The sequence below is a fragment of the Orycteropus afer genome, unplaced genomic scaffold (genome assembly GCF_000298275.1).
Source record: "Orycteropus afer afer isolate SDZICR_OR568_19922 unplaced genomic scaffold, OryAfe1.0 scaffold00001, whole genome shotgun sequence".
Taxonomy (NCBI): domain Eukaryota; kingdom Metazoa; phylum Chordata; class Mammalia; order Tubulidentata; family Orycteropodidae; genus Orycteropus; species Orycteropus afer.
The window spans coordinates 31,711,813-31,721,919 of NW_006921588.1; the positions used below are offsets into that span (position 1 = coordinate 31,711,813).

The 10,107-nt window shown below is 38.8% G+C and overlaps 1 protein-coding gene across 1 annotated transcript in view; it reads left to right on the forward strand.

The window, feature by feature from the left end:
* Positions 1–10,107, forward strand: part of FASTKD1 (FAST kinase domains 1) — a 70,479-nt gene that overhangs the window by 51,183 nt on the left and 9,189 nt on the right. Inside the window, exons 9-11 of the mRNA XM_007945414.2 lie at positions 3,401–3,529; positions 5,248–5,379; positions 6,624–6,737. Of these exons, the coding sequence (XP_007943605.1) occupies positions 3,401–3,529; positions 5,248–5,379; positions 6,624–6,737 (375 nt within the window). The remainder of the gene's footprint in view (positions 1–3,400; positions 3,530–5,247; positions 5,380–6,623; positions 6,738–10,107) is intronic.

The following is a 10,107-nucleotide window of genomic DNA, read 5'->3' on the forward strand; positions in this document are numbered from 1 at the left end:
CCATATGTCTCCTTTTTTGGTATTTTCATGCAAATTCTTCTGCTAGTTGGGGTTTAGTCCACTTCTATATCCTTCCCTTGAAGGCTCAGGGGTCCAGGATTATCTTCTGTGTCTGTGTTATCTGGTTTTCCTTTTCTTTGTTGAAGAGGGTCTGTGGAGCCTTTCTGCCTAGTCCGCCATCTTGCCGGAACCCCTCGAAAACAAATATTTCTTAAGGAGAACATGTTTCTTAATTTTCTGAAGCGTTGTTGCTGTGCTGATTTTTAGTGTCTCTTAAAAATGTTTTTAAATAGTATTTCAGTACTGGAGTATTTTTTTTTATTTTGACCTCAGATAGCAGAAGCAATATGTAAGGATAGCAGAAGGAAATTGCCTCCTTCCCACCCCTTTTGAGTCCTGAATAGTGTTTGGGATTGTTTAGCCTTCAAGGAGAAGGATGTTAAAGGGCTTCTTTTCTCAGATTCATATCTCTTACTTGTCAATATGATGTGGAAGTTTTAAAAGCAAAATATGTGACTCAGTAGTTACTGCTTTTTCATTCAACATTCACCAAGTGTTGATTGTGTACCTATCTTGTATCAGGCACTGGAGATACAGGAGAGAATAAAAATAGTCTACCTATATTGACTTTACTTTCTGGTGGTGGGGAGACTGGCATAAACAATAAATATATAAGATCATATGGGGGTAAATACTCTCAAGACAGTGAGAGCAGAGTGAGTGTGTAGGATGGAGAAAAACGGGGTATGGAGGCTGTTTTAGATGAAGGAGTCAGGGACCACCTTTTGGAGGAGCTGTCTGTCAACTGAATGAAATAAGGGAGTCATGCATATCAGTAGATGGGAATGAGAGTCCCAGGGAGAAAGAAGAAGCAAGTACAAAAGGCCTTGAGTTGAGAGCTTGTATAGTTGTTCCAGAAATGGCAGATTCAATGTGGCAAGGGTGGCATGTGGGAGACTAAGGTGGTGAGTGATGAAGTTGAAGAGACAGCCAAAGACTAGTTTCCTCAAAGCTTTTTGCTGTGCCTGGAGAATAAGAGGTACCCAGTCAGTCATCTACCAATTAAATACTTACTGAGATCTTCCACGTCTAGCATGAGGTGTGAGGCAATGTATTAGGGTATGTTTATGTAAAACAATAGACGTCTAAGGGGAGCTCTTGTGGCCTAGTGCCTAAGGCATTTGCTGCTAACCAGAAGGCTGGCGGTTTAAACCCACCAGCCACTCCTCAGAAGGAAGACTGGGTAATCTACTTCCATAGAGATACCACCTCGGAAAACCAAGGAGGGGTTGCTATGAGTCGAATTGTCTCAAAGGGAGTGAGTTTGGTTGTTTGTTATAGACGTCTAAGGAACTCTGGTGGTGCAGTGGTTAAAGCATTTGGCTGCTAACCAAACCCACCAGTTGCTCCATGGGAGAAAGATGACACAGTCTACTTCCATAAAGATTTATAACCCTGGAAACCCTATCTGACAGTTTTACTCTGTCCTGTAGGGTCACTATGAGTCAGAATTGACTCAAGAGCAACAGGCTTATAGATGTCTGTTAGACTAGTGTGAAACCAGCATAACTACTAATATTGATATCAGTTTATTATATTTTGCTTATGGACTTTGCCACATTTTTGTGGGCTATGTAGATGAATTGATACAGGGGCTGCAACAGTGGGCTCAAGCATAGCAACAAGTACAAGGATGGTGTAGGATCAGGTGGTGCTTTGTTCTGTTGTATGTGAGGTTGCAGTGAGTCAAAACCCACTTGATGGTCCCTAACAACTACAGGCCAGGTGATAGTTTCTAGCTATATCTGATACTATTCTCCCTGGTAATAAATAGACAAGTAAAAAGGGCTCTGATGTGTACATGTATGTGTGTTTGCAGAAAGATGAGACTTGAAACAGACTGATTGTGAAACAGTCTGTCAACCACAAAAAGGAAATGAAAGTACATTTCTTTCCATATTCTGCAAATGGAAGCTTATGATTATGTAGTTGAGATGTACAGCTTTCATTTTTTAAAAGAATTAGAGAATTCTGGGAAAATTCTTGGAGATATTTATAAGTAAAATTTTAGATAACTCGGAAGGAAGGTTGGGCAATCCTACTTCCGTAGTGATACTGCCTCGGAAACCCAGGGAGGGGTTGCTATGAGTCGGGTTTGACTCGACGGCACATAACAACAACAAAAACAATGGATTATTAATGTTCTTTATCTTGAATAAATACTACTTTTGGCAGATTAGTTTTGGTGGTGGAGATAGTCACTGTTAACTTGATTTATGATTTAATTTAACTTTATTGAAAAAAAAAATCTCAGCCAAAAAGTCCCAAAGCAAAGATTTAATGTTGCATATTCTTTGTAAGAATATTGCTTCTAAGGCATTTTAGGTAACTCTTCCCCTCATCAGAAATGTCTCTTTCAAATAAGGTAAATAAACTCAAGCCTAATACTGTGGGATATCTACCATACTGCTGGGTGACATGTAAGGGAAGAGGGGCTAGCTAGGCCAAGACCTGAACCATATGTGTGCTCTCAGCCTGGCCATCTGAAGTTCCTAGAGAGCAGCATGGTATACAGGTTCAGGCTACAGAGCTGGACTCTGGGTGAAATCCTGTCGCTTACTATGTGACCTTGGGCAAGTTTTTGTCTAACTTCTTTGTGCCTCAGTGTACTCATTTATGAAACAGTCGTAATAATCATTCCTATTATGTTCTGAAAAACTAAATGAACCAAACTCACTGCCGGCTCATAGTAACCCCTCCTTGGGTTTCCAAGGCAGTATCACTACGGAAGTAGATTGCCCAATCTTCTTTCTGAGGAGTGGCTGGTGGGTTTGAACCATCAGCCTTCTGGTTAGCAGTCAAATACCTTAGGCACTGTGCCACCAGAGCTCCTTATTAGGTTCTGAAGGGAGGTTTAAATGAGTTAATATATGCAAGGTGCTTGTAGTGATATTTACCATTTGCTGAGCACTATTATTATCACCAGTGCATAGAGATGAGGTCACGTCTCCTTTCTATATATACCACTGACCTTTGTTTTGAATTCTTTCTCTTTTCAAGGAAATTTTAAATAACTTTTTCATTAGAGTATAACAACTCAGAAGTGTAACATTTCCTAAGTATTTAGTTGGAATTTATGCAAATGAATTCACCTGTGGAATCAGTACCCAGACCAAGAAACACTACCCTTCTCCCCTAGGCCCCTTTTCAGTCAGTAGTTCACCACACCCAAAGGTGATCTCTTAACCATTATCCTGACTCTAACAGCATAGATAGTTTCCTCAAGGTTGTGTTTATATCATTTTTTTAAAACCTGTTTTTACCTGAATGAGGTGTTATGTTTATGTATATGTGAGGTGGTGTGTGATAAAATGTTTTTAAAACTCTTATCTTGTTTTAGATTTATTGGATCCTCTCATGTTAGTGTTTCTTGGTTTCTCTTTGGCTACTCTGGAATATTTTCCAGAAGACCTGCTGAAGGCAATTTTTAACATCAAGTTCTTATCCAAATTGGATTCTCAACTTGAAAGTATGTATCTATATTTTAATTTATTAAATTATCATTTATACTTTATATCCAAGTTTTAGTGCTACTCATACTGAAGCACTTAAATACTAATAGGATTTTGTTTATAGAAGTATTGCATGCTTGTTTTAGAAAATTTGGAAGGTACAGAAAAGTATAAAATAAAAAGTAAAAAATTACTTATAATCTTAGTACCCAAGAGAAAAATAACACTTTTGATGTTGAAGACCATATCTTTCTTTCTTTTCTGTATCTCTCCTACTCTCTTACAAGTAGCTTATATATATCTAAATGTATTTTAAAGCAAAATTTGGATTATTTTTATTTTCACTCTTACATGCTATTTTTTTTAAATCTAATTAATTTTTATATAGTCTGAACAGTCTTCCATGGCATTAAATATTTTTTGATGTCCTCCTTTTTTTAAAAGAAAAAAAAATTTATTGTGGTTTGGGTGAAAGTTAACAGAGTAAATTCATTTTCCATACAGCAGTTCATACACATTTTGTTTCATAACATTGACTGCCATTCCCCACAATGTAACAGCTCTCTTCCCACTTGCTCCCGGTAGTTACCTCTTCCCTGTGTCCTTCCCTCCCATGTACTCCTGCCCCACGAGCTAACTCCCTGTGCAAACACTACCCTTCTGTTCTCCCATGATTGATTTCTCCATGGAGTGGATCTACCTGGTGTAAATGAACACCCCATATGCCTGTTTGTTGTTTGGCTGGAACCTCAGGAGTGAATTCAGTTCCAGATCTGAAGGGTAACTAGGGGCCATAGTCTCAGGGGTCTCACCAGGTTCTATCAGACCAGCAAACCTGGTCTTTTTTTTTTTTTTTTTTTTTATGATTTTGAGTTTTGTTCCACATTGTTCTCCCACTCTATCCAGGATCTCTTGTATTGATCCCCCTCCAAGTGGTTGACAGTGGTAGCCGGGTACCATCTAGTTCTGGTCTCATGATCATATAGGTTGAGGACTGCATGGTCTGCCAATCCCTTGGACTAATTGTTTTCATACATCTTTGGTTTTCTTCATTCTTCTTTGCTCTGGACGAGGAGAGACCTATTGTTGCATCTTGATGGCCACTTGCAAGCTTTTAAGATCCCAGTCACTACTCACCAAGTAGGATGTAGAACAATGTTTTGTATAGTATGTTATGCCAACTGAGCTTGATGTCCCCTGTGACCATGGTCCCAAGCCCACAGGTCCAACTACTCATTCCCTCAGGGTAGCTGGCTGTGATCAAGAAGCCACCACAACCTTGTCCCTTGTCAGCTCTACTATATACCTAGTGATGTCATATTTTTTTAATTGACTGTATAATGTACGTTATATAGATATAATACAATTTATTATCTTGTAGGTTGTTTCCAGTTCTTCACTACTGTGAATAATCATTACAGATATATCAGGGACCTTATCTTTGTCTGTTTCCTTAGGCTAGATTCCTAAATGTGAACTATTAAGTCACTGAAAAAAATGATAACTTTTAAATGTAGTTTTAATATTCACAATTAATGAAAATGATGTTGGAGTTGGTCTTAATCATGCTACTAAATGTAATAATTTTAAAATATAAAGGGTATGTGTATAAATGAATTAATTTTATGAGAATAAAAGCATCAGCAAATAATGGAAGTAAATGAAATGTGAACACATGAGTTATCTTTGCTAGTTCTAATCTTCAAATCCATGAATATTTTATTTTTAATTTCAGTTTTATCTTCATCTCTAAATATGAAAGTTCAATTTCGTCTTATGGAGTTAAACAGAGCAGTCTGCTTGGAATGCCCTGAGTTTCAGATTCCATGGTTTCATGACCGTTTCTGTCAACAATTATATAATAAAGGTTTGATTTTTCTTTTGGCCAGATAGTAGAGCTTAATTATAAAGCAAAATAAGTAAGTAATTATGTCACAAAAATTGACACAGGGCTGATTCCCAAAATGCGAAGATAAGTCACATCCTTACTTTCCCACTTCTCTATCTCTGACATCCATGTGGTATTTTCTCTCCTTTTTACCCTAATCACCAGCATTCGGTCTTTATAAAACTGCTTGCACAGTCCTCTTTGTCTACCTGCCATCCAAGGCTGGTTCCTGGCTTTCACTATCCCTGGTGGGTTCAGTCATTTTCTAGAATGACTCACAAAACTCATGGAAACTACCTATACTTACGGTGACCTATTTTTTATAAACAGAAAGGATACAGTGGGAGACATACCAGGCAAAGTCTGGGAGAGGCCCTGGCAGGAGGCTTCCAAAGTCCTTAGGGACGTGCAGCACCCTCTCCCATGCATGGATATTCTCACCGAGCCAGGAAGAGAGCTCCAAAGGCCAGGGTTCCTAGTCATTGGGATCTCAATGAATATACACGACTAAGTGAATCTGCATGAGTGATTGCATCATGCATCCTCCCTACCTGAAGTAAATTCCCCAGATGTGAGGCCTGTGTGTCCCCAACTTGCCTGGCTATTTCAGAAAGACAGGCAGTGTCTTAATTGCTTGGGCTTTTTTCAGAAACCAGATATAAAAGGGAAAACTTAATTCTTTGTACTGCAGTAATCCATTATTATTAATGTCAAACCTGTATAAGACCTGAGTTGCCTAGAGTACCATGGCCTACTTTAATGAAACTATTTCATACATGAGATTTGTGATATAACAATTTCTTAGGACACTGAACCTCTTTTGGTAGAGAGCAAAGAACTTGTATTGAATTTAGTGTCATTAAGTATAGTGAGGGTCTTGTGTATTTTAAGGAGATTTCAAAGATATTACAAGAATTTTTGACTCAGTAGTTGAAACAGTTTGAGAAGCCTCTCTTTATGCAATTTGGGTTGTTAGAAATATTACCATATTTTTACACAAATAACACACGAGTTGTACAGTTTTTTGCAAAAAGCACAACCCCCATCACGTGTTAGTTTCCTATACGTGCTATGCACATGATATGCGTGTGCATGTTATTTCCGTGGATGCGTTATATTAGAAAATGCTGGAGTCTAATTTTCAGTTAGTAAATTGTGATGCTTTTTATTCTACAACTGAGAAACTTATTTTAAATAAATGAATGATTTTTATTCTCATAAAGATACTGGAAACATGAATGGAGCACAACAGCAGATGTATAAAATGCTAGCAGAAGTACTAGGAGGAGTCAATTATGTAAAAGCATCGGTTCTTACACCTTATTACCACACAATAGGTAAGTCATTGGTAGACTACTGGGTACTTTCAGAAGACTAATTTGAATAGAATCATGGCATCAGTTGGAACTTAGAAGATTGTTTTGTTTTTAAAATAACTTTGTATTGTGATTTGGGTGAAAGTTTATAGAACAAATTGGTTTTCCATTCTACAATTCCTACACATTTTGTTTTGTGACATTGATTGCTATCCCCACAATGTAAGAGCACTTTGCCCACTTCCTCCCTGTGTTTATTTACCCTTTCCATTTGTCTTTCTTTCTTCTCCCTTCCTGCCTTTTGATCCACGGGTAAATGCTGCCATTTTGATCTCATGGTGATTGTTCTAAGGAGTGCATCTCCCTGGTGTAGGTGTTCAGCTCATAGGCCTGTCTGTTGTGTGGCTGAGAGGTAAGCCACAGAAGTGAGTCCAGTTCCAGGCCTGAAGAGTGTCTTGGAGCCATAGTCTTGGGAGTTTCACCAGTCTGTATCGGACCAATAAGCCTGGTCTTTTTTATGATTTTGAGTTTTGTTCCATATTTTTCTCCCACTCTACCCAGGGTCCCTTTCAGAGCAGTCAGCAGGGGTAGCTGGGTATCATCTAATTCTTCTGGTCTCCGAGTTGTGGAGTCTGGGGTTCACATGGTCCTTAGTCATTTGGATCAGTTGTTTCCTTGCATCTTTGATTTTCTTCACTCTTCTTTGCTCCAGACATGGTGAAGGAAGTAGATTTTAACTCAGTGTAAGGAGAATTTCTAAAAGACTTACTGAAAAATGAAGTTAATGGGCTGCTCTGTGAAGAAGTAATGTTCAGAGGTTGATGGCGTGTGTATGTTTGAGTGTGTGTGAGAGAGAGAGAGAGAGTGTGTGTGTGTGTGTGTGTGTGTGATTTCTGCACTTGCCAAGAGGCAGAACCTGATTGTCACATACTCTCAGTTGTTTGGTTTTATTAGTCAGGATGAGATTTGCCTGTGAGTGGCAAAAATTCACAATTTATAGGGATTTAACAAATTAAAAGATGATTTCTTTCTTCCATACACAGAAGTAGTCCATGGCTGAAATGCCAGCTCCACAAACACTCAAGACCCACGATCCCTTATTTTGTTATAATCTACCATCCTCAACATGAGCTTGCGCTTCATGGTCAAAATGGCTGCTTCAGCTTCAGCAGTTTATCTACAATCCAAGCAAAAGATGGAAGAGAAATGAGAAAAGAGTATCCCTTTGTGGTGGTTAAGGTTGTGTGTCAACTTGGCTGGGCCTGGTTTTGAGTAGTTGGGTAGCTGGATGTAGTTATTCCTCATGATCAGACTGGTAATCAACTCCATGGTGGAATCTGTTGGAGCGGCTGAGTAGCTGCCTTGGGGATGTGGTCTGCTTCTAGTATATAAGAAGATGATTTGAGAAAGGTCTCCAGCTTTTTGGCACACTTGGACCCTACATGTAGCCTGCCATGTTGTCTGCCGATCTTGGGACTGTTTTTGGACTGGATTTAGAGGCCTGCTGTTTTGCTTGATAATTTGGGACTCTGCTATTTTACTTGTCAACCTTGGGTTTGTCAGGCTCAGCAGCCAGCAGCTGCCTGAGTTAAGAGAAGCCTCTAGCTCCAGTGGGCTGGAAGCAATAGGCAGAGCTGAAGCCCAAAGTTGAGGGGCTTTCACCCAGCCGCTAGAGCTGGCACTTGAACGCAGACTTCTAGCCTCCTAAACTGTAAGAGAATAAACTCCTGTTTGTTAAAACCACCCATTTGTGGTATTTTCTGTTAGAGTGGCACTAGAAAACCAAACACCCCTTAAACACAGTTCCCTGAAGTTGCACATACCCTTCTTAATTACAGGCAAACCTCAGAGATACTATGGTTTCAGTTTCAGACCACCACAATAAAGCAAATATCAGAATAAAGCAAGTCACACTTGCCTTTTTTTTTGTTTCCCAGTACATATAAAAGTTATGTTTACACTGTACTGTAGTCTATTAAGAGTGTGCATTAGCATTATGAAAAAGTTTGAAATATTGTGAGAATTACCAGAATTGACACAGAGACATGAAGTGAGCACAGCTATTGGAAAAATGGCACTAGTTGTTTTTGTTATGTGCCATTGAGTCGGACCCGACTCATAGCGATCCCTCCTTGGGTTTCTGAGGCAGTATTACTATGGAAGTAGATTGCCCCATCTTCCTTCCGAGGAGTGGCTGGTGGATTTGAACCGCCAGCCTTCTGGTTAGCAGTCAAGTGCCTTAGCCACTATGCTACCAGAGCTCTCTAGACTTACTTGATTCAGTGTTGCCACAAACCTTCAATTTGTAAAACATGCACTATCTGAAAAGCACAATAAAGTGAAGTGCAATTAAAACAAGGTATGCCTGTAATTAATAGGACTGTAATTACCCAAAGAGCTGTGTCTGGTGGCACAGTGGTTAAGCTCTCAGCTGCTAAATGAAAGGTTGGTGATTTGAACCCACCTGCTGCACCATGGGAGAAGATGTGGCAGTCTTCTTGGTAAAAGCTTTATAGTCTTGGAAATCCAATGGGGCAGTTCTACTCCATTCTGTAGGGTTGCTAGGAGTCCAAATTGACTTGATGGCAGTAGGTTTTAGTTTTAGTCAAATGGTCATACCTGACTGCAAGGGAGTTTAGAAAATGTGGTTTTGTATTTGGTTTTGTTTTCTTGGATGGCCACTGTGCCCAGCTATGATTTAGAGATCCCATTATTAAAAATTATGGGAAGAATGGGCATTGGGGAACAACTTGGCAGTCTTTGCCAGAAGGTGGTTTTTTTTTTAAAAAAAAAAACAGACATACTCCCATTTATTGTTAAAGCCATGCTCACACAGAAGGAAATGCATGCAAGTATGAAAAAGAAAATGAAAATGATCTGTAACCCTATGCCATAGAGGGTTTAAAAACAATTTGATATCATGGAGCACCAACTTTGTGACAAGCACTGTTTGACTCTTTATTCCTATTATTTCATTCTTTTTTTTTTTTTTTCTATTATTTCATTCTTTTTGTTTATGTTGTTAAAGTTTCTTTCACAATGGAAATACTACATAGCCATTGTAGAACATTTGGAAAATACAGAAAAGTAAAGAGGAAAAAATAACTTATAATATACAAAGTCACACACATAATTAGAACTGAAATTAAGATGTTCCAGTGGGCACGGGATGATTATTACATCGCATGGCCATTGTATTTCAATTCATATATGTACCTCCTGTTGTTAAGAAGCTTATTTTTCTCTTTTTTAATTTTATTTTGATTTGGGTGAAGATTTACAGAGTAAATTTACTTTTCATACAGCAGTTCACATATACTTTGTCTCATGTCATTGACCAAAATTTACAATGCAGCAGCTCCCCTCCCACTTCCCTCCCCATAGTTACCTC